Source organism: Hippocampus bargibanti, linkage group LG16 (genome assembly GCF_051943395.1).
Source record: "Hippocampus bargibanti isolate YZ-2025 linkage group LG16, ASM5194339v1, whole genome shotgun sequence".
Lineage (NCBI taxonomy): Eukaryota > Metazoa > Chordata > Actinopteri > Syngnathiformes > Syngnathidae > Hippocampus > Hippocampus bargibanti.
This window is the reverse complement of record NC_142749.1, coordinates 5,889,835-5,915,833: the sequence shown is the minus strand read 5'-3', so window position 1 is coordinate 5,915,833 and position 25,999 is coordinate 5,889,835. Positions and strand designations below refer to the sequence as shown.

Here is a 25,999-nt window from a genome sequence, read left to right as displayed (position 1 = left end):
TTTATTGATGATGAAACCAGCCACTCCATTCCATCAAGCTATCAACGACCATCACAAAGGTAAATGAAACAACTTTGTTATATAGTACAGTTTATTTCTTTAATTGTAATACCATAGCACATTCATTATCCATAAAATAAGCTATATTTTGTGTAGTTTTAAGGCTTAGAAAATTAGAAAAGTATGTTTTGTGGGGACCTGGGAACGGACTATTCTCATTTTAATGGATTCCTATGGGAAATTAATTTTTGGGATACACACTTTGCCTTCCACGCTTTGTCTGGGAACCAATTAAGTTCATAAACCAAGGTATCACTGTACTTTGGTTTATCTTTTCACCCACAACCCCTTTCAATGTTGCTGCTGGAGATTGCAAATTTCCCCATTGTGGGACTATTAAAGGCTTTCTGATTCTGATTTGTTATTCACGCCAGACTAACTTGGTAGAAATTTGTTCAGTTGTCATAGTGACCGCTGAAAAGTCAAAAGTGTACAGGAAGTTCACAACTCTGACTGAAGTCAACAAAGAAACAGTCTTCCATATGATTTGAATCTATGTAATTTTTTTAAAGGTTTTGTTTTGGATTTTTTGATGAGCCTAACCGAGCTCTGTCAAACTCATTTTTTGTCACGGGCCACTTTGGAGGTACGGCCGGCTTCCCTCGGTGCAAAATCTCAACAGTATTTTTTTTACTCATGACAGTTTGACATTTCGGTCCATATTTCAGCAAGAATCATGAAACTGACAAACATGATTTGCTCTCACGAATCACATAAAAGGAGGTTGGGGGAGCCTTGAATTTGCCAACTATGGCCTAACCAATACAACCAAAACATTGACGGCAAATAAATGTGATAGTTTATTGTAACCATGATTAGTTTATGTCTAACGTTTGTCAAAAACAATACAATGCCAAGCAGACCTTGAAAAATGTACAACATATTATATCGCAATCTCAAGATTAAGGGGGAAAAATATTGATTGTCATCTACTCCCTAAACTGCTGCATCAAAACATTTCTTATCATTCCTATTAGGGGGACACGACAGGAGAACACCACCACAACTAGTTACACCTGAATTTGTGTCACATATCACTAATGTCACATCGCTTTCAAATTAGGCCCCCATTGCATTTCATGTCACAATTTCGCCGCAAATGGCTTAGCTACACGTCAATAAGGATTTGTGGTCGCAATAATCGACGTGGTTTTTATTTGAATGAGCCACGAAATAATGCAGACGTCGACCGCGTTTAGTTAGTTTATGGCATGGGTGTCAAACTCATTTTTTTGCTGCGGGCGACATTGTAGTTATGGTTTTCTCTTTGGGGCTGTTATGAATTTGGGTAAGCCATGAGAGTGCTTAATCTCTTCCAAACATTGCACATAGAACGTACAACAAATTAATGAATAACTAGTTTTCAAATTTGAAGTAAAAAATAATGACTGTTAATGTGGTTTACATGGGACAATTTGACATTTTGGTTTGGACTTTAGCAATCGGGCCAAATAAAATGAGGTGGTGGGCCAAATTCGGCCCCCGGCCCTTGACTTTGACACAGGTGGTTTGGTGGAAGGGCAGACTTTATTTACTTGATTTGAAAATTAAATGATGAAATAATTACTCTAAATGATTCAATTTGCAATAATAATTCTATTAATTGTTCAAAACTATTTGCTAGTGTTGAATTAAGCAAAAAAAAAAGCTGCCAGAAAGGGGAGTTGTTCCAGAGTGGAAGATGACACGGATGTCGCCAACTTGCCATTGTGGATGTCATCTCATGTCTTGTTTTCGATCCATCAAGGAGAGCACAACATGTTGATAGCGAAAGGGGAAAAACAAAGTAGAAAACAATCCCTAAAATGTCAGTGTATCCATTTTCTGAAGAAAAAAAAAAGCATTTTCCCCCTCTCTAACTGCTATAAAAGGCAGTCCTTTGCCTGTGGACTGTGAATGTGCAGGGCAGAACTCATTGACCATTGCAGACTGTTAAAACACAAACATACTTTTGCGGGCAGTGTGTGAAAATGTACGATTTAAGTGACTTACTGGGCGGACGGGGAGGGGGGCGCATTTTTACTGCACTGAGGTAAATGAGTGAGATTCCTGCAGTAAATGGAGCGCGTCATTACTCGGAACCGATGAAGTCAAAAATAAAAAGAGTCGATGGTCGGCCATATATGGATGGTGTGAATGAGCGGTCGGTTGTTTTACATCTGACGGAGGAGAATACAAAAAGCCCTCACGGAGAGCGATATTTTCAGATAACCTTAAAATATTTATTGGGAAATAGCGATAAGATGTGGTTACACTACTACAACAGCTTATATTACCGCATTTCCCAGTTTTTAAGGCGCATCCACAAGTCTTCATTTTCTTCTGCGCCTTATATGTGAAGTAATATTGAGCCACAACAGGTCTCGCAAATACTGTCAGCAGCCAACGACTCCATTTCCCCCCATAGAAGCAGTGCGTAACTTCAGCCTCTCTTGTCCAACCTCAAAATGTGGTGTGCCTCATATTTGGAAAACTTTTATCCATTTCTATATCATATTTAGATTTTTTTTGTCATTCATTGAAGGTGAGCCTTATATTGCAGTGCACCTTATACAATATATCGAAAAAGTTAGAGAATACACAATCCATTGGGGGTGTGCCTTATACTCCAGTGTACCTTATACACCGGAAAATACAATACATTTTTCCCCCCATTTGGTGTTTTTAACCCTTCCAAGATAGCTTATCAAGTTATTAGGTTACAGGCTGCATGAAGGGGTTAAAACATCTTTATGATCTTTTCCGGCTCAAAACAAGATGACATTTCTCAAAAAAAAATGAGATCACATTTCTCAATAAGTGAATGCGCTGGAGTGCATCAGTTAAAGTATATTCCGGATTTAATGGATTCCATCAGCAATGTAAAAGTATTTTTTCATAAAAGGAAAAAAAATCACTGAGTTTATTGTCCATATACTGTAAATGTTATCACTTGATTGACTATGATTGACGGTCGCTGTAGTGAAATCAACAAAATTGTCTCAATAAGTAAGTGAGCGAATGGTTGCACAAAATATTCCCAAACGAGTAGAGTAGCGAAGTAAAGATGACTTTCAACTCAGTGAGGATTTACACAAAAGTACAGATTAGATACAATCATCCAAGATATCAAAACTAGCCAGACACTTGACTTGTGCAGCTCATGTCAAATTGCCTGTTATTTGTCCTCTCATGTCCACACCAAGATAAAGACTTGTGCTCATCATGCTAATAAGATTCTGGTAAAACTGCTTAATTTTTGAGGCATGTGTCTTTGCCAGAGCTAACACGCTCATCCCACTGCAAGGCTTTTTTTACAATAACACAGAAACAAACACCTGGCAGTCAACTAGAAAGTCAACATGTTCCGAGAAGGAGAAGCAGCTGTGCAACACTCTGTAATAACATATCCTAAAGTAGTCAACAAAGCTAAGTGCATAAAAGATTGGCCTTGATACATTGCCTTACTCTTCGAGAAGAAACAAGAGTGAACACAATAATAGTCAGATCTAAAAAGGGAAAAGGGTATCCCCTTGCTCCAGCTAATATCTCCACACACTCACACACACGCACATGAACAGGAAGTTCACAGCTAAAAGCGAAACGCGATGTTATCTGCGGCGAGACGTTGCTTTTTCCATGAAGTCATCACAGGCTGCGCAGCAAACAAGAGGCCAACTGTTTGACGCGCACAATATGGCGCTATACGGTATTCCACAGCTTGGCCACACATGCAAATGACAGGCCAGGAGGGAAGGTGGGGCTGGCTGTGAACATTCAACACTTTCAACATTGACTCCAGGCTTCATACAAGCTGACAGTGCTAGAAGCATGCGACAGTTGATATTCAACAAGAAAATGCAATTCGATAATAAAAGCCATACCATAGTTGTAGCTAAAAAGTAGTGTACAGGTTTTGGAAACATCTGTGGCAGCATTACGCCCAAATATCATCAAAATCTCACTAGGGAGCACATACAGGAGAGATTCATCATGGCCGAACTGTTAACAAAAGTGTTGTGCATCATTGTTTTTTTTTTTTGTTTTTCATCATTGTTGCATCTCTTAATTTTTGAATGGGTCACAATTTGCCAGTGTGCTCGTGTTGCTTTCTTGTCTAAGATAGGCATTCTTAAAGTAGACTAGAGCAGGAAATAAATAAATGGAAACTTCCTATCAAAAACAATGCATGTACATTTATAGCAACCATCTTAGAAGGGGCAAGTGTTCCATCAAAGTTAATTGGAAGCATTGCCCATAGGATGTCGCTCAAAGTATACATTACATTAAAACCTTATCTACGGCAACTAATCATATACTGTACTTGAAAATATTGCAACGTTTTATGTGTTTTTACATAATTTATTCAGTCATTTTCCAAACCGATTTATCCTTACTCAGGTTACTGAGGTGCTGGAGTCTATACAGTATTTACGAATGTGTACTGTATATAAACACTACAATGCTATAAATAACAGGAACTACCTGAGGACCCTTCTCCGAATTAACCCGTTAAATCGATGTTTTATTGCATTAATTTTTGGTTCATTTGCATTTCCCTGCTGCGAGGCTGATGCAAAGTATCAGCCTGTTTTTGTGAAACAAGTGTTTAAAATGAAAACAGGTTGATCAAGCTTTTGGGGTTTCATCAACGTCATAGCCTTGTCTTCCATTCGAGTTCAAGTGTGTGCACTTCCTGCATGGTGGCACGAATAACACGCGGGGATGTGTAAGGTGTTTACACAGTGGAAGGCTCCGGGTTTGTTTGACTTATTTTAGGAACCTGACAAAAGACGACTTTAAAGAACCAGCAGACCAGATTAAAGGAGTTAATCAATAAAAAATATATTTATCGGTATAAATGTCAAATGACTTGTCATTTGTTTGTTACTCTGATAGTTCCTGCAAGGACCGATTCCATAAGTGAGCATACCAGCATTGATGGTTCACGGAAGGGGTACACATTGCTATACAGTATTGCAATCCAAAAATTTAGACATAGTGTATATTTTTTATATTATAAAATATGGGACTTCAACCTCGTCGTAATAGTTTAAAACTGCGCAGTTTAATATAACAGCATTGAAAGTTCATCTGAAAAAAAATATGTAACACTCATATTTTGACAGATGCTAATTGAATAGTGCACGTTTGACGACTTGGGTCCGTGATGAGGGAGATAAAGAAGTCAAAGTACTCACCGTTCGGCCCATATTTCTCCAATTGCACTTTCACTTGCTCCTGGGTCAATCCGGTGTTTTCATTCACGCTGAAAAAGTCTACAACTTCACTCGCCGCTTTGGTGTGCGCGTTCTCCATTGCGGCGTGGGTGGATAAAAATTGGCGCTTAGATAAGGGGATGAGATGCATGGAGTTGAACTACTCAGGAGCTCGTGCGGTTGAGACGAACGAGGTTGGCGTGGGGGGGGGGCCTCAAAGCTTTTCCGCAGACGGACGCAGAGGCGGCCGGGTGCTTCTCCTTGCGCGAGACAACCTGTCGCTGCTCGAACAAGAACAAGCGATCACCCAGCTCTGAACGAGACGCACGTTGCTACGCTTCAAGTGATCGCCTGCAGTCGACTTCATCCGCGTGTGAAGGTGTGCTGGGTGTGCGAACCGGCATGCACCGCCTCTCATCGATTGCACACTCCCTCCTGCGTCCCGATTGGCTGCACATACCTGTAGGGTAGGCACTCACTTCGGTTGCGAGGGGTCTTCCTCACATGGCGTTGAGCTAATTCAAACTATCAAGGTCGTTCTCATGCTGCTTCACAGCTGGTTGATGAGGTGATCACCTGAATCAGGTGTGTTGCAGCTGGGAGAGTTGGAAAAACAAGCAGGACAGTCCCTCTCCAGGCCTGGAGTTGCACATTCAGGACCTGGTGTAGAGGAGAGTAATTCCTCTTTTTTTCGCGGTAAATGAGGACCAGGACCACCCACGATAGATGAAAATCCGTGAAGTAGAGTTACATAGGGTTACAGCCGCTCTGCAACCAAACTCTGGAACTCACTTCCACCCAATATCCAAATTATTGACTCTTCCCACCTTCAAATCCCACGTCAAAACCCATCTGTTTAAAATTGCATTCACTGTTTAGTTTAATCAGCTCTTTTATTATTTATAATTTAATTATGGTTTTATTCTTCTGGTGATTATTGCTCCACTGTTCATTTTGATTGAAAAGTGGGTGCTTTTAAAGGCACTTGTAAATAAATAATAATAATAATAATTATTATTATTATTATTAGTAGTAGTAGTAGTGGTAGTCGTAGTAGTATTTATAACCCACGTGATAATAGCCAAGCACAGCTAAGTGACATGGCTGTAAACCATGAGATATCGTGCTGTCATTGGGCGACGTTAGCGCTAAGAACCAATCAAGCTACAGCCATGTACAAAACCTCTCAGTCATTTGGCCTTTTTTAAATTCTGAATGGTTTCTTTCCCTGAAATAAAAATCTGTGAAGCACTGAAACCGTAGCGAGGGATTACTGTACTTATAACAAAGTATACGCTACACAGGCATCAAACTCAAGGCCCGGGGACTAAATCTGGCCCGCCACATCATTTTATGTGGGCCGCACAAGCAACTGAATCGTGTCAACTGCTATGATCGTTGCTAAAATGTTGACCAAGATATTAAATTGCCATATGTAATAAATAAGAGCGGTACCCTAAGCATTTGCTTGTTCTCCAAACACTCATGATTGCAACTTGAACAGTTGTTGACTCAAAAACTATTCTTGACACCTTTCGTGAAACGGCCCCTAAAATGTGGCCCACGCCAAAAATGAGTTTGACATCCCTTCTCGAAAAGATTATTTTGCATGTTATTTGCTGTCACCATGAGACTTGTGAGTTCATTTCCTGGAATACCACTGATGAAGTCATGTGACATGCTCAAATAATTCAACCAATAGCGCTATCACACATTTGTCGACCAAGTTCATTTTTTACTACATACATTTTATCTTTAACTTGATCTTAGTTTTACTCCGTGATGCTTTCTACTATCTTTGTGACTGCTTTATTTCCTGTATATGATAGCTTCAGCTGTTGTAAAAGCACTTTATTTATCAATATGTATTGTATTGTTAACTTGTATATTATGTGTAAAGCCACTTAAAATCCAAGTGAAACAGATTTTTGGCTGTTGTTGTGTGTAATTGGAACAGAAGGAAAATGTATTTTATGTGTTTGGGCAGAAGTGACATGAATTTGCCCATTCATTCACTGACAGGGAGCCAGCTTTGGGGAAAGTGACATGACACATTGGCTTTCCATCACTTTATCCTTAAATGTGAGGTTACTACAGGACATACAGAAATGTGTATTCTGTTAAAGCTCACTAGAACCAAAATGAGATGACGGCGTTCTAATTTTGTCCAACCTTACAGTTGGTCTTGCGGCTCATATTAGAGTGAAACAAAAAAACTGTTTTCATATCTGGTGTATATAACAATTAAACATTGGTGGCGTATATGTGTTCTTACTATTGTCGCTCCGCCTGCATCACTTTAAAGTACACATCATGAATCAATCAATTATATTGACATGTACATTCGGGGAATTTAATTATGAATCGTTATCTTGTTTCTTTCCTGTTTAACTCATTCACTGCCAGACATGCACAACTCTGTCCATTGCAGTGCCAGGGTTTTTGTAATTGGCACTTGAAATCCAGGACCTACAGAATATTGAGCTTTAGGACTACATAAACATTCTGTGCAGCGTAACAAACCTTAGACTCTCTTATTTCATCAGAAAAAAAGTGATTTCCTTAATTATAAGGCTCTGCAGTGATATGAGCTTGAAATGAGGGCGGCTGTCCAAAATACAATCTAATACATACTGATTTATATAGCGCGCTTTAACAGCCGCTGAAGCTGGAACAAAGCGCTGACATGGAAAAAAAGGGAAATGCTCCCCCTCGTGGAAAGGAAAAAGCATTGCCAGAGGCCATGGTCAGCGCTTTATGGGCACCCAAACAAGAAAAAACAATGCTCTACGTCATATTTTCAACTCCCAAATAAATTCGTGAATGGCAGTGAATAAGTTAAGGTCATCATCGCATCTTTCCTTGCAGTGCTAAGTTTTGAAAGTTGTCTCCATCACCATCTCAAAACAGGCTTGGGAGTACCTCTGATACACAGACGAACACATCCACGCCTCTATCAGAGCATCCAGACAAAATGCTTTACAGTTCTTTTTTTTTTTTTTGCGGCCAAGATGACTCACCGTGATAATGGGGGTCTTGTTGACAGCCATTCTCTCGGTAATGGAATCAAAATGACCATTTACAAAATGTAGATTCGTGGAGGGCCTGTGTACTACGTACACCCAAACATAGTCTTGTTACCTAGCTTCTCATTTCTTGCCGACTGAGTTGCGATGAAGAGCTTTTATTATTATTATTATTAAACATACGACTTATTCCTCATAGTCACCGCGGAAGAGATCTAATTGAGATTTAGAACTGCCCGGGTAAATGCTACTTCTGTGGACGCTACAGTTATGTGATCCTAAAAGTAACTTCACTGTTGTGTTGTAAATAACGATGGCACCGCGCTACTGAGAAATGTACTCAACCTTGAGACTTTGCTAATACTGGCCTACGGGTTATTTGTGCAATGTCTGCAAAGCTAGGAGGGAGGCATCTAACCACAACTGTCATTAATGCGCAAGTTACATTCATTCTTGCAGAACTGACTGAAGAAGCTATTGCGTTCTTCCTTAGGTAAAAGCATTGGATTGGATTGGATCAGCTTTTCTTAGTCTCACAATGGAGAAATTGACATTTCACAGCAGCAAAGTTATGAAAGTAAAAGGAAAGGAAAGAAAGAAGTAGAAAAACAAATACAGGAGTTGCTGTAAAGGCAGCCACTCGGACACCATCTTGGACTTCTTTTGATATTATTTCAATACTAATTCTGTCGTCGGTTCATCAGTGGTTGTTAGCCCTCACACTTTGGCTCACTTATGCAAGTGGTCGTCATCCTCATGGCCGTCCTCCTTTCCCCCCTTCAACACTTCTGTCTTGATCAGACGCGGTTCATTTGATGCATCTTCTGCGATAATTAACTCCTGCATCAAGAGCTGTCAACACGTGCAGATGTGTCAGAATGTTGTCCTTTGAGGCATCTGTGAGAGCTGCTGGAAAGAAAAAAAAACCCTCCAGATGGAGCAGTGATGAACTCACGTCTGTGGGTGACTGTGACCGGGCAGACGATCCCATGGAATGTCAATGAAGAAAAGGGAATATCAAATCAAGGCACGAAAAGATTGGGTGGACAGTTAAAACCAAATTTCTTTGTCACTATTCTGGGGACTTTTTTCATAGCAACAAATGAATCGGCAAGTAAAATAAACACCCGACCAACAATTAAGCATCAACAATAATTCCTTAAATTGCGGTCCTGTTTGACCTACACGTGTAAAAAAAGAACATTCATTGGCGGGCAGTGGATTTCATCACTAGGCCTTCAGTAGTGCTATGTCTGAATCAATCCAGACTGAAAAAGGTGTGTTGTGATTTACTCCATGTCAACTAGAGGGTACCATTAGCCAGGAAATAACTGATCGACCTTTCCTGAAGATGCCCATTTTTTTTTTCTTGAAAAGTCTTGAAAATGGCTTAAACAGTAAATCTCCAACCAAAACCATTTCTTCTCCTCCTGCGGCCCTTGTGGGTTGACAAAATTGCTATCAACACATGTATTTGCTTATGCAGCTCGCTACGATACAGTGTGCTAGCTCTGGCCAGTATGCTCTTGTCATTTGCGCTTGTGATCAGAGCAGTTTTCGCAAGCTATGATTATCTAGTGAGTAGCCAAACATAGTTTGCAAAAACTCCCTCGCCATCCAGCAGGCCTTGGGTTGCCAACTCGAACTCTGATTGGTTAAGGCAACAGTTTCATTGACAGAATTTTTTATGCTCCGGGTCCTGCAAAACTGATTGTGAAGGCGTCCAGGTAGATTTCTGACCTTGATAACAAATGATGGCTGAAATGTGATTGGTTAAATGCTTAAATATGACAATACACATCTGGAATTGCCCACCAGGGGAAAACTAATGAAATGAAGCTGAAAGATAATTTTGAATTATTTAATTCATGGACAAATTATAATTAACACCAGTCCGTGATTCAGATATTTTTAAACCAGCAAAGAAGGCTTTGCAGGCCTTGACGGGCCGCTACTGCACAAATTGCATTTTTTGAACGCACATATTTACATTACTTTCTTATTTACTATATTTAATTAGATCTATAGATCTATTAATAAGAAATATCTGTTTTTTGGACATTATACAAGCTTCCATTTTTGAATTTGCTTACTATATCCTTTTTTTTTTTTAAATTCTTGAGCTATTGACAGAATAGGGTCACTTGTCAAACGGAACCTCTGGTTCTTCATCTCATCTGATCCCTTTCTGCAGGTTGCTAATCACTTCCAGGGACAAAATTGGCTCATTGAAATGGATCTTTTTCTCTCCCCTTATGCCAGTTATGGAAATGACCAATGCAGACACTTTTCCACATGGAGGAGACGAATCGGAACAAAGGCAGCAGTCACGTCTGTCAGACACTTCCAATTACTAATCAGTGACCTGGGAAATAGACTTGCTGATGTTTGAGGAGGAAGGCGGGTGATAACTGGGTGCCGAGAGAGTTTGACCGGAAGCAGGTGGGGCACAAAACTACGCTGTTGGATTTGAATGGAGAAGAGCTGAAAAGTCTCGCTTGCAAATTGGATTTTTCGTATGATGGCGAACGGTCGCTTGGAAACCACAAATAAACTTGCATTGACAAAGATGAACGCAGGACGATGACAAACAATAAGAATTTGATTTCGTTGAATAAAGGAACGGCTCTTATTCCTTTTGCCTGACTGCAGTGTCAACAAAAGCAGACCGTCTTTGGACTGTCTCTCGCAGCGTCCGGTCCCGTGCGTCTAGGTACATCAAAATTATGGATTGCCAGCGGCGACCGCTCTCATACTTGCCTACAAATAATTTTTAATGAACGACAGATGGTCAGTCGCCATCTTGCTCCTGCTCATCAACTCTTTTTCGCAAAATGTCGGGACACTACACATTGTAATGAACTAGCTGACCTGAAGGTCATACACTGTATTATTCATATCCTTTCACAATTTGAAACCGTTTTGTTTATTCATTCAGTCGATAGCTCCCCCGTGTTCTTTTGTAGGCTGTTTGTCATTCATTGTTGCTGTTAGTCGCTCTTTCTTTTCATTTTGGGGTTATACGGTCCATTCTTGAGCTACTGTCAGTACTTCCTGGCTCAGTTCATTCTGACTTCATCTGCCTGTCATGAATGTATTTCTGTTTTATTTATTAAATGAGTGAAGTTGTCTTTTATTTTGAAATGACCGGAGTCTTCTCTCTGTTACGTCTCCTCATTTAGCGCCAAAATTTAACCCAGCTAGCAAACGTTTCAAATGAAAAAAAGTTCAATATGAGGACACACTGGATTCCTGTTTTTGTTATCACCCACCCTCATCCCTGGTCAGCGGGAAACTTGTCAAGCGTTGACCGGTCTGCAATTAGAAAAAGGTTCAGTTCATCCTTTCCATGACATCAAAATATCTCTGCGTACAAAAGGGAGATTACTGTATTTTCCAATGTACAGTACAAGGCGCACCGGAGTATAAGGCGCACTCCCAATGAATGGTGTATATTCAAACTTTTTCCATAAAAGGTGCACCGGACTACAAGGCACACCTTCAAAGAAGGAAAAACGTTTTCCAAATATAATTTATAAATATATACACATTTTCCAATGCTGTACTGTATAAGGCACACCACATCGTAAGGGGCTACAATAAAGGCTGGGGTAACACACTACTTCTTCTACAGGGGGAAATGAAGTCGGTGGTTGCAGACAGTAGTTGCCAGACCTGTAGTGGCTCAATATGACATCATATATAGGGCGCACCTGTGAATAAGGCGCAGGGTCATACTTTCAAGAAAATCAAGGCGTTTGGGTGCGCATTATACACCGGAAAATAGTGTATATTTAAATTCACAATTTGTATAATAATAATTGTGTCTCTAATAATAATAATACATTACAGAAAGTGCTTAAGCATGAATGACTCTCTGTATCTTTGTGTTGTCATATTATTTATTTAGTTGTTTTTTTTTTTGTTGTTCTTTTGACTTCAAGATGGCGCCGCGAGATTGGCTGCCTTTCCAGCAGCTTATGTATTTTGTTTTTCTACTTTCAATCCTTTCATCACTTTGCTGCTGTGAAATGTAAATTTCTCCACTGGGAAAATCCATATAGTCAAAGTCAGCTTTATTATCAAATATGTTAATATGCATGACATACGGCACAGATGAAATTAACGTCCTCTCGAACCCAGCGTGCAAGGCACTTATAATGTGGCTTAAAAAGACAATACATGTAATTTCTGAATGTGTATTGTCTGTTGTTGTTTAAGCGCCTTTCAAAGCTCTCAAGGACACTTTACAGTAACAGACAAGCATCGGTACTATAATAAATAAAATACAATCACACATAGAATGCAATAAATAAAATGCAATTATAAATAGAAACAAGAAAGAGTGCTACACAGAAAATGCAATTTAAAATCTGTGTGTTTTGAGATGGGACTTGAAGGTGGGAAGATAATCGATGTTTTGAATGTTGGGAGGAAGTGAGTTCCAGAGTTTGGGGGCAGAGCAGCTGAAAGCTCTGTCACCCATCGTGCTGAGACGGGCAGGAGGGGGGGGGGCACACAGAGGGAGGAAGAGGATCTGAGGGAAGGAGAGGGAATAGAACTTTGAAGAAGGTCAGGTAGGTGTGTGGGGAAAAGGTTATGGATAGCTTTAAATGTATAAAGAAGAATTAGTCTAGTCCCTGCCTGCCAATCAAACGTGAAACAATACAACCAAGTTAAGTCAAATATTTTTTCTGCCCATCTTTCAGAACGAGTCAGAAGAAACTTTTGCACTTCCTGTAACGTCACAGTGGGGTTTCATTTCAAGTGTTCTCTATTTTTCATCTGCCTCGGGGGGAGAAATTTGTTTACACTGCATTTCGGAGAATTAGTATTTCTCAAGGAAAAAGAAAAAGCCACATTTTCTGACACTCACCTCACCTCGGGCATGAGCTATTCTAGCACCTTTCCTTTGAGAAGAGTTTTCAAACAACGCCCACTCAGGAAAAAAACAACACAAAAAAAGGAGCTGACCAATTTCGGAGCATCTTGTGCCTTGCTAGGAACTAAATTCTAAACGATTGACTTGCAACTTGATAGTGACACTTGTGCCATTTAACACATTTCATGCATTATTTACAGAACGGGTTCTTGTAACATTAAACCAGCAGCTTTACAGAACTTTGCGTAGTGGTCTTGTTTAATTTCCACACTGCGGGGACTTTTAGTGCCCCTCTCTGTGGCCAGTAAATGGGGACTTTATCTTACTGATTCTAACGGGTGAGTCATGGGGATGGAGGTCAGGGATCAGGGATTCCATAGAGAGTTTTGGTCTTTTGGAAAAAGATTACTTTTTTTGTTGATTCAAAGATAAATGTGATGGATTGGTGTCGAACAGGGGTGTCCAAAGTCGGTGCTCGAGGGCCGCCGTCCTGCCTGTTTTCCAGCTCTCCCAGGAGCAACGCACCTGATTCAAATCATCAGGACCATTTTGATGCTGCTTCAGAGCTGGCTGATGAGCTGATCATTTGAATCAGGTGTGTTGCTCCTGGGAGAGCTGGAAAACAGGCAGGACTGCGGCCCTCGAGGACCACTTTGGACACCCCTGGTTCATGTTTAACATTTTTGAAGATGCATCTTTGTTTCAGTAGCAATGGAAACAAACGTGAATCACTGGAAGTTTATACCATCGCTCGAAATAGAAAATAAATCATCTGTTTTGTATCCATTTGGAATTGAATCAGAAAGGTCGCCAATTAGGGAGTAACTTGAAGCCTATGCGAGTTCAGGACACAAATGGCTGTGTTGAAAAAAAGGTGCCTCACTTGTCATTCACAACATAAAAAAATAAGGGAGAGCGTACATCTGGAGTTGCCAGATAAGGTTAAGCTTTCTTATTTTACCACTACTCTTGCCATGTTTTTTTTTCCCCGGCTGACCTTCTATTGTATGACAATGTTTTCAACTGTATGTTATTAGAACTGGATGTTATTTTCTATGTATCTTAAACGTTTTGTTTTTATTTCAACATATTGATGACAGCAATACATGATTCTGTGGTTCAATTGCTCAAACAGTAAATGCTTTGAATCCATGAGAACAGCATTGTTCAAACTGTCACGCTGCAACATCTTAATACTTGATTCAGTTTTAAATTTCAGTGAATAAAAGAAATTAAGGTTTTTTTTTTGCATCAAGCTTTCTGAATTACCACAACCTAAATGACTGAGAAGGTGAAAAACAAGAGCAAAAAACAATTCTTGACAATGCTAAAAATTGATAAAAGCAATTATGGTATTTTCTGCTGTATAAGGATCACCCAAAAGCTTTCATTTTCTTCAAAAGAAGACCCTGCGCCTTATACGCAGGTGGGCCTTATATGTGAAGTAAGATTGAGCCACAACAGGTCTACTGTCAGCCTCCACCCCAGCCTCCACTGTCACCCCTCATAATGTGCCTTATATTTAGAACATTTGTATATGTTTACATATTTGGAAAACGTTTTTCATTCAATTAAGGTGCGCCTTATAGTCCGGTGCACCTTATACTGTATACAATATGGAAAAAGTTTGAAAATACAACATTCATTGAGGCACTCCGGTGCACCTTATACACGGGAAAATACAGGATGCAAGCTGGCCGATGACTATTGGATCACAGTGAGAGAGCCAGTGCAACATAAATATACTGTACACCACTTACTGGTGCAAGGATAAATATCAAATGCAAAGCAAATACCAGGAGTACATTTAGACATGTGCAAGCATGTGGACACTCGATAAATAAAGAGAGTTAAATACCTGCAGGCATTGCTAAAGAATGAAACAAGATGAAGTCGCGATCCTTTGTGGGATGAGTGTTTTTTTATGCTTTTTTTTTGCCCTGTCCGTCTAGTTTTCTCTCTCGAACAACCAAACATGCCTTGAATATAATTTGAGGATTCAGTCCAACCTGTTCAATGTTACACATGCACTTCAATCTTCTGAACACCCAGGCTAATTTCAACACGAGGCATCTCAATACTAGTAGTGATAAAAATAACAAACGACTTGTATGGATGAACTCAGACAATATATTGTCATCATGGTGCACAATGCAATGTTTGAGTTGCGTTGTCTGCTTAAGGCCACGTGGCCTCTTCTTTAAAAGCGGCTTTCAAAACTGTCAAGTATACTTTTCAGTCACGGTATAGTCCGAAGCACGAAACAGGCTTCTGATTGGCTGCCGTGCCAAGTATGCAAATTGACAAACGGTTTGGCAATTTGCATACTCGGCACGGCAGCCAATCAGAAGCCTGTTTTGTGCTTCGGACTATACCGTGACTGAAAAGTGTACTTGAGAGTTTTGAATGCCACTTAGAAAGAGGAGGCCACATGGCTTGTAGCGGTTTGTTTGTAGCTTTTGCTTTATTGAATAAAACAAACGTTTGATTTGAAAATAATCTTTTTTTTTCTTGAAGAAGTTGTCGCCCGACGTAAAAGTTTTACGCCCCGGGCCTCCGGGCAGACGTTATTTCAAACACTGCATACACATATACACACACACCCGAGTTATACAATGCAATTTTACAAAGTCACCTCAATTTCAAGCATGGCTTCAGTCATTACTGTACAATCTGTCCTTTCAGAGCAAATGCACATCAACGCGTTTTGTGCCACTGGGTATCACGGACAGCAACATTAGTGAGCGGAGCAGCAGCAGGTGTATCGCTACAGATGGGAGGAATTACTCACCAGTGAACCCGGCGGTCATCTCCCGTCCTCACACATGCTCTGAAATGGTGGAAATGACAAATGAGTTTGTCACCCAAAACAGAGCGAGGTGCTCAAGGGCCACAACAAGTGGAGAGACTTGGATGTTGGCTCACAATGGATTGGTGAGCGCATGTAAAATGTGACTCTCTTGACAAATGTGTGTTGCAATTCTGAATGTTATATTTCCATGAAGCACTCCGTGAGTCCCCCTAGAACAGATGCAGCATGAATAAAACATATACTTTAACATTTTTAACACAAGTCACTGCCATTCCCAAAATTATTCTGGAATTGAAAAGCATGACGTGGAGCGCCATTCCTGAATTTGTTTGGGTTTTCTTTTTTCTTGCGGTGGTTTCCAGTAAAGCGCTAGTCAGACCTCTGGCAATGTTTTTCCCTTATATGAGGGGGTATCATTTGGCTTTTGTCCATGTTAGTGCTTTGTTACAGCTTCAGCTGTTGTTAAAGCGCTATATAAATCAAAATGTATGTATTGTCTTTAGTACAGCCGCCCCCATTTCAAGCTCAGATAACTCCAGACCCATTTAACTTGGGAATTAACTTGTTTTGATGAAATAAGAGATTCTTAGGTTTCTTCCGCTGCACTTGAATGTAGTAGTCCTAAAACTCAACATGCTGTGGGTCCTGCAATTTCAGTGAAAATGACAAAAACCCTGGCACTGGACTGGCACAGATATATCGCTTTCTTTTCTGCATCTGAATCTCAAATTGAAATACAGTCAGTCAAGAACATTTATTGGTATTTCATCAATACATCTATCTTGCTCTTTTCACCGTAATAAGAAAACGGGGGAACAGATGTGAAACTTGGCACCTCATTTACCAACCTGTTATGTTTTCGTGGGCACGTTCCCAAACACATGGCCACTGAGCAAATGACACACACCGCCCACATACAGTATTTACACCTCTGATAAATTGCACATCAACATCTACGCAAATACATGTTACGATAAGATTTGAAATCCGGAATAACAAGATTTTGTCTTTGAACACTAGCCTTGATATTTTATGTTGAGGGAATTATGTCAGCAAAGTTAGGGAAGAGGGGCTATAGCTGAAATGTTAAAAAAATTGGAGGTCTGCTCACGGCCACGAGGGCTGCGCAGTGATGCAGCAAAGCTCCCGAGAAAATGTGCTGCCCACGTTCAGTCCAGTTCTTTTTCACAGCAAAGGATCAAGATTTGCACACATGCGAGCGGACGGCAGGCAACCGGGATGGAAAGTCCGGCCAAATACGGTGCGGCCCTTCACTCCCAAAAGGGGATTGAAAATAGACTCAAAAGGAGCCTTGGCGACCCAGTGATGTAAATATTACGCTACGGAGCTCTGCTTGACACACAAAATACAATAATAATGAATGAATGAAATGTATTATCATTATTATAATAATAATAATAATTATTATTATTATTATTAAAATGTATTCGTAACACCGTAATGTTCCGAAACGAGGATTTTCAACATATTAAAAGCTCAACGAACAAGAATATTTTTCTTGTTTCGGGTTGTGTGAGGACGGGTCTGCTTGACTTATTGTATGTTCAGCATTTGACTAACAAATAACAGCAAGCAGAGATGTAAACAAGGTAAAAAAATAGCGTGTCTGCCTGCGCATGCATGCATTCATGGATGTCCTTTTTACTGTCCTTCACACAGCCTGTGTGTACTCAAAACACGCAGTATGATATTTTTTATTCAAATGCAAAACACCAATAAAAATGACTTAAAGTGTCCAAAATCTGCAAAATATTGAGCTGCGAATTGGGCATTTTCAGAAAGTCCCGCCCCCAGTTCGTGACGTCACGCCAAGACGTCTTGCCTTGCTCGAGAATCAAAACAATGGCTTCAGATTCGGAGAATATGCTTTCTTGTTACACATCCAGTTATGAATATGATTCTAATAGTTCTGAAGAGGAAAGCATACATGTTTGCAATCGATTAAATAATTTATTTGTGCCATTTTGAGGCAACATTGGGGGAAAATCTCTCACCCAAAAAAAAGAGGCACAAAATGGCGACCTCCAGTGGACACCTCCGCTTCCACAGGCTGATAAATTCCTTATATGGAGCTTGGATGCCCTTTTCTGGCGGCTTTTGGGTGCAACACGGTTCTCAGACCAAACATGTACAGCAAAATACATTGACGTGATGGAAGAACTGCTACAATGTGTCTTTTTTCTGTCAGGGGGCGGTCCTTTAGTGAATATTCAGCGCGAGTCTTAAAACGTAAAATATAGCTATATGCGGTGGAATCTTATTAAATACGCTCAGTACAAGTCATTTGAAGCCATTTTACAAATTATGGACACTTGTCCGGGGACGTCGGTTGTCCTTTAAAGGACAACCGACACCACTTTTTTGTTTCCTAACTGACATCATCAAAACCGCATCTAAGATACCCAAAGCATGCAGGATGATGTTTTAGTCAAGTGCAAAACACCAATAAAAATGACTTAAAGTGTCCAAAAACGACTTCAAATTGAACCCGGAAGTGGCCAGTTTCAGAAGGTCCCGGCCCCTTGTTCGTCATGTCACGCCAAAATCGTGCCTTTCTTGCGAATCAAAACAATGGCTTCAGATTCGGAGAAGATGCTTTCTTGTTACTCATCCTGTTATGAATATGATTCAGATAGTTCTGAAGAGGAAAGCATAAATGTTTGCAATTGATTAAAGGAGACCTCCCATATGAATTCGAGCCGTCAATGACAGCAATGTAGCACCCAGAAAATGCAGAAGATGGCACCCAAGCTCCGTTGGAAATTGGCTGATTTGTCTGCTGAGAATTTGTCTCAGCGAATATCAAATAGTTGTCTTGATTCACTATCGCGTTATGTTTTTTTCCTTCTAATTTCGTCACCAACACAGATCAAAATGAAGTTTTCAGACCAAACAAAGTACCGCAAAATGCATTGTGTGTCGCTTTCTCGGTCAGGGGCGTTCCCTCCGTGACGTGACGTCAGTAATCGTCACCAACTCAAAAACAAGACTTCCTGAATATTCAGTGCGAGTCTTAAAATGTAAAATATAGCTATATGCGGTGGAATCTTTGTAAGATACGCCCAGTAGAAGTCATTTGAAGCCATTTTACATATTATGGACACAACCTGTTCGGAGGCGTCGGTTGTCCTTTAAATTCAAGGACAGAACGCGTGCTCAATTGGCTCTAAACTGGAAAGTAAATAAGGAAATAGGCTAAAAGATGGAAAATAAACTGTGCAATTAGGTGAATGATAATAGCTCTGTTATTGCATGAACATCCTTTCTAAATGTCTCATGAAACATTTGTTTCATATTGTGCGTCGATGATGCGTATGTGGAACTGTCGCGGCTTGGAATTCAAGCGGATTTACATGGGACTTACATGCTACATCTTCGTGTTTGCTTTCAACATTTAGCTTATAGCAGACGTGCACATATCACCATGACGTCCCTGATTGACTGGTGAAAAGGATACTTTGATCTTCTCCGTAGCTCACCTGTACCATTTGAAAATGCTTCTCCAGCACTTCAGATTTCTATTGTTTGCCAGTGCCCAAGGTGAATTGTACACAAACAAACTGGATGGGTATAATAAAAACAATAAAAGACCTCAGCAACAGCTAGGATTGGAAACTGCAATACCATGGCATGCATTTCACGCACCATATTAGCTTTATACTCGCCTAATGCTCCGGTGCGCCTCATACACTGGAAAATATGGTATGTGCTCTTCCACAGATGGCTGCGACACACATGAGAACATTGCAGCTTTCTTTGACAGGTAGGCGGAAAGCTGCTTGCGAGTCACTCTCTCACTCTCTGCCGCACAAACACAAACTGACTGATTTGAAAAGGGAATCCCCAAATAAACGATGGGTATAATTCACTCAGCTTTTTAAAGGACAACCGACACCATTTTTTTGTTTCCTAACTGACATCAGAAAAACGTTTCACAGCATCTAAAATACCCAAAATATGCAGGCTGATATTTTCAGTCAAATGCAAAATACCAATAAAAATGAGTTAATGTCCCAAAACTACTTCTAAATGACCTCAGAGATGTCTTGCCTTGCTCTAGAATCAAAACAATGGCTTCAGATTCGGAGAAGATGCTTTCTTGTTACTCATCCTGTTATGAATATGATTCAAATAGTTCTGAAGAGGAAAGCATAAATGTTTGCAATCGATTAAAGGTGTCCTCCCATATCAATTCGAGCCGTCAATGACAGCAATGTCGCGTCCCAGAAAATGCACAAGATGGCGCCCAAGCTCCGTTGGAAATGGGCTGATTTGTCTGCTGGGAATTTCTGTCAGCGAGTATCAGATAGTAGTCTTGGTGAAACGCATGATACACCATTGTGTTATGTGTTTTCCTTCTAATTTCGCCATCAACACGGATCAACACGAAGTTTTCAGACCAAACAAAGTACCCAAAATGCATTGTGGTCGCTTTCTCGGTCAGTGACGATACCTACTGTAACGTCACGGTAGGTATCGTCTCCAACTCAAAAACAAGACTTCCTGAATATTCAGCGCCAGTCTTAAAACGCAAAATATAGCTATATGCAGTGAAATCTTTGTAAAATACGCTCAGTAGAAGTCATTTTACAAATTATGGACACAACTTGTCTGCAGGCATCGGTTGTCCTGTAAATTAACCGCTTTCTAGTGTGGTCAATGCTGATTCAGGTTTACTTTTCATTTCCATCTCTTACAATTCATTTGAAAATTTTCCCTTCAGCCAATTGTTATTATAAAGTTTCAATGAGAAATGTCTTCTGGAGTAAAATGTGAATGAAGAACTATTTAAGGCTATTGGGGTTTTTTTAAGGCTATTTTTTTGGGGTAAAAAAAATGTGGTCATGAAATATTAACCAGCATTTACCTCATGTTGCCTGAAGCCTCTTTGTGTACTAGGGTCACCATCAGAAGAGGTAACCAAGCGTGGTGGTATCATAACGGGAGAATTAAACTATCATCTTTCAGAGGCAGGAAACCATCATTGTGTGGCATGGTTACAAGTTAATGAGACAAGTAGGGCAGACCAGAGCTGTGTGGGAATGTGTGGCTGGATTCTAAAAGGAAATGGAATATGGTACAAGTCATGTTTGTGTTTGCAAAGGAGGAAAGTAAAGTCATTGAAAATTGTCTATGTAGGATTCCGTTTACATGGCCAACCACACCTATGCCGATAGTTCAAGGGTACAGATAGATTATCTTGATGTCGTGTGAAAATGACACACAAAATGGAGAGCTCCAATGTATGCATGACTGGGATGTCGTTTCTACCAAATTAATAAATAGGTCAAGATACAGTGCTACCTCAGCTCATGAATTTAATTGGTTCTCAGAAAGTGTGTGTAAGACAAAAAGTTCGTCTGCCGAACATTTATTTCCCGTAAGAAACCATTAAAAATGAGAATAATCAGTTCCCAGGACCCCATAAAATCTAATTTTCTACTAAATAAGTCTTAAAACTACACAAAATATGCGTTATTTTATGTATAATAAATGTGCTATTGTATTGTAATCAAAGAAATAAACTACTGTATAATAAATTTGTTTTATTTATCTTTGTGATGTTTGTTGACGTAGTTGCCTCTTGATGATATCCGAGTGAAGTCGTGCTTTCTCGGCGATAATGCCCTCACTTACACTGTCCACTGCTCGCTGCTTTTCGTTAATCCAAAGCAACAGAAGTTTTTCAACCTCTTCTATTGCCTGAGACTGTTGCTTAGACAACACAGAAACACCCTTTGCCACACATAGCAATGGTCGACTTAGCATACTGGTACTGGGACGCTAAGTCACACAAACGCACACCTCGTTCGTGGTTTTTTGATGATCTCCTTCTTCTGCTCGACCGTAATTTTCTTTTGTGTCCTCTTCCGCTTAACTCTAGCCTGTGGTGGGGTCTTTTTTGATCCCCTAATAGCAAAAGTACTCCACTCGATAACAAACCATGTCTGCACTCAAAGAAAGGGGGTAATGAAAACTAGTCCGCCAGCCACCGTGGTGCTGTTCAACCATGTGGTTTGGTGTTCATCCGCCAAAAACTAGTCTGCCAGCCATCGTGGTGCTGTGTGGTTTGGTTTGTCTCCCAAAAACTAGTTCGTCAGCCAAAACTATATGCTCGTGAATTTAATGGTCGTGAGGCAAAAAGTTCGCTTGCTAAATCGTTTGTAAGCTGAGGTACCACTGTATATTGATTATTTGTGCTTGGAGGGGAAAGAGCAACATAAATTGCAATTACACTAACAGAGGCACAATCATCCAAGGTTATCATTTTTTGAGGGGGTTGCATGTTTGGACAGTGCTTCAGTGACGTCGATGCAAATGAACTCATTGAAAGGCATGACGTGTGGCGCTATTCCCGAATTTGTTTGGGTTTTGTTTTTTCTTGCAGGGGGGGTGCCGATAAAGCACTGGTCAGACCTGTGGCAATGTTTTGCACTAGGGGGCAGCGTTTGACTTTTGTACAGCTGCCCTCATTTCAAGCTCAGATAACTCCAGATCCATATAATTTAGGAATTAACTTTTTTCAGATGAAAGAAGAGAGTCTTTTCTAACGCTGTATTGAATGTTTATGTAATCCGAAACCTCAATATAATGTGGGTCCTGCAATTTGAGCAAAAATGACAAAAACCCTGGCACTGGAGTGGATACAGTTTTGCACATTGTCTGGCTGTGTATGAGTTAATGTGAAATAAGGAAATTAGGTTCGTTGAGAGGGTGACCTTGTCTGATGCACGTGAGCCCGTCCTCATGCTGCCCCATATACTGCTGGGCCAATGGTGAGTGCAGATTTTATTCCCATGACAACAAGGGCAGCTTACATTTTTTAGCTGAAGACTCGGAAAACGTGTCCACAGACTATGACGCACACCTGAGCCCCTCCAAGAGATGAATTGATTCTCTTTTCCCCTCATGGAGACAGCGATATGTCAATGACCTTTTGGTGTCGACAAACAGCAGATTCCAGCAAAATGTGCAAAAACAGACAATGTTACAAAACAGATGACAAAAGATATACAGTGATACCTTGGCTTACAAACTTAATTGGTGTGTGTATCCCAAAAATTAATTTCCCAAAGGAAACCATTAAAATGAGAATAATCCATTCCCAGGTCTCCATAAAACATAATTTTCTACTTTCTAATTTTCTAAGCCTTAAAACTACACAAACTATACCTTATTTTATGTATAATAAATGTGCTATGGTTAAAAAAAATAAACTGTACTTTACAATAAAGTCATTTTATTTACCTTTGTGATGGTCGTTAATGGCTTGATGGAATGGAGTGTCCGGTTTCATCAGCATTAAACACTTGATGAGGAACGTAGCCTTCTTCTTTCACCATCTTGAGGAATGATCCCTTGTAGGTGCTTTCTCTGCGATAATTTTACCTTGTTCCTCATCTCTGTCGTCTGCCTGTCTCTTTAATGTTTAAACTACCTCCCCTAACTGCTGCGTTCTTGACCAATCACGTGGCTTTAACCGAAGACTGGGGGCGGGGAATAGAGGACAAAAAAAAGTCAGCTGCCAATTTTTTTTTTTTTTTTTTTGGGGGGGGGGATGGCTTCACTCTCTCTCTGTCTGTAACCCCCCCCCCCTTCACTGCTGCGTTCTTGACCAATCACGTGGCTTTAACCGACGACTGGGGGCGGGGACTAGAGTATCAAAACAAGCCGGCTGCCATTTTCTTGTGAGGAGAACGGGCTCGTTCGCGAATGACACATCACTCATTGTGGAAGCTCTGTGTGTATCCCGAAAAATAGTTTGTATGCCAAGGTAAATTTTTCATAAATTTAACGTTCGTAAACCGAAAGGTTCGTAAGCCTAGGGGTTCGTAAACCGAGGTATCACTGTACTTGTGTTTTACCTGGGCAATTTGGGCAATGTTGATGATCTTTTTGGTGATTTTGAGGTGGCGGACCCAAAGTGCAGGGAAACAGGAAGTTGAGCCTGGGGAGCAAGAATATTCTAAAAAAAGAAAGGGATTTAATGTCAAAAGAACCAAAACCCACAACTATTTCCCTAATCTTCCAAAGGAGTCAACGGCCTTCACCTTTCTCCGGCTATCTATTATATCAGAGCCACAGGTGGTCCTTCCAATAAAAGCAGACTCCTAACCCAGATCAATCACCAAATGAGACCAACACACGCCATCTTCTCTCTTCAGGTGCAGTGACACCATATTATCCGCTAAATATGAGCGCAGGGCTTCAGTGTCTCTTACTCTCATAGGATTATTTGAACGACCCAATTATCCCTGAACGCGATGAGGGCTGACCCCCGCTGGCCTTGTGTCTCAGGTGGGCGAGAGAAAGTGGGTCCCATTATGATGAGGTGAGAAAGTGCTTGTCTTTACAACTCCATGCACAAAATGAATCAAGTGTGCATAATGTCAACTTCTCCACTGCTAGACTAACAAAGGCTAATCCAATCCATGTCAGCTTTCAGGTGAAAAGAGATGTGAATTGACACCAAACCACAGGAGCACAAGCTTTAAACTTGAGGGCTCCATTTCTACGTCTGCATAGTCACCTAAATGTGACTTTAAAAGTGAAGAAAAAAAGACATACCATGAACAGGACTAATTGTAATGTCATTTCTTTTGTTCTTAAAACTGACTGTTTGTTTTGTTCCAGTTGGAGAGAATGGTGTTTCCCTCCAGCAGACGCACCTGTTCCGTGTTAACTAATAAAGATTGCCAGGCTGCCACGCCGCTTGACGGATTATTGACCTTGCTCGCTGTACTGCCTCAAGTGCGATTTCTGTGGCTTTTTCCTCATGTTCTGAGTTGCGCTGTCTGTTTAGATTGATGTTTTCTTGGCATTTTGTCACCAGCAATTTGTTTGTACGTACTTTTATCGGACCTGCTTTTCCTTATTTTTGTCATGGATTCTACACTATTTGTCTGTTTGTGGAATCCAATCAGCGTTCAGTTCATCTATGAACTGTTTGAAACACAATGTCAGATTGATTTTATTTTTGTGAGATCTACGTTCTTTGACCACAATGTTTTATTTCTGTCATAAACAGAGGGTTACCAACAATTTATGCAGGGGATCAATTTGATATTTTAAGGTAAAAACTGAGCACCAATGCTCCATGAGGTATACAGTCCAATTGTTAGATCTGTCACAAGCAACTACCGGGTTTCCTCCCCTGGCCTGTCATTCGTAAAAATGATAGCGCAAGGACAAACAATCAGAGGAGGCAGAGCAGAGACAGGCGGAGGAGTTAGAACTGACTCATGCCAGTGAGGGAGCTCCAGGAAGGCACAGAAGGGAGAACCGAATCAACCCGCAGCCTTATTGAGAATTTCCTCCATTTGATGTCATTATCGCGACTGCGATCATTACCTACCGAGGCTCCAGATAGCAGGGAGCGAGTCAGTATACAATACGCACGTTGCGCAGAATGGCAGTATAAGTGCAGCGTGGTATTCATTTATTTTTCGTTTTTTTTTTTTTACCGCTTCTGGCTGTTGTTTTTATAGAGGCACACAAGAAAAAGAATATATGTGATATGTTGCTGCTTATTCCTGACAGTGTGTGGGCTCTGATTAATGCCAGCTAAGTTATCAATGCATTCATTTGAGCACAGAAATACTGTACTAACATAAAAAAGATGACAGCAGGTAACATTGATCTCATTTCTATTTATTTTTTTTAATATTAGAAATGGCTCAAGCCAAGTAGTACTTTTTGCCTTCAATGTGGCATGCATACAAAATCAAACGTGTCCATCTGCTTGTGTCCAATATGATATTGATAAGGGATTGCTATCGGTCTCTGGTGCATTTATTATTCACGAGATACAGTATGTACATTAAAATGCCTTGAATCTGGCATCCTCAAGGAAAACAATGCAATGTTAAAAGTAAAAAGTTACAAAAAACCGCTCAAAAGAAAATATTGCATTTCCTTTTTTGAAATTAAATGAATGAACGCCATTCGTGAAAGTTATGATTTCTTGATTGTTAATCTCAGGCACATTCTAGATTAGTGA

General features: G+C 40.3%; 1 protein-coding gene across 1 annotated transcript in view; it reads right to left on the bottom strand.

The window, feature by feature from the left end:
* atp2a3 (ATPase sarcoplasmic/endoplasmic reticulum Ca2+ transporting 3) overlaps nt 1-5,746 on the bottom strand; it is a 60,021-nt gene extending 54,275 nt beyond the window's left edge. Inside the window, exon 1 of the mRNA XM_089016571.1 lies at nt 5,241-5,746. Within this exon, the coding sequence (XP_088872697.1) occupies nt 5,241-5,409 (169 nt within the window). The 5' untranslated portion in view covers nt 5,410-5,746. The remainder of the gene's footprint in view (nt 1-5,240) is intronic.
* Nucleotides 5,747-25,999: the final 20,253 nt, after the last annotated feature.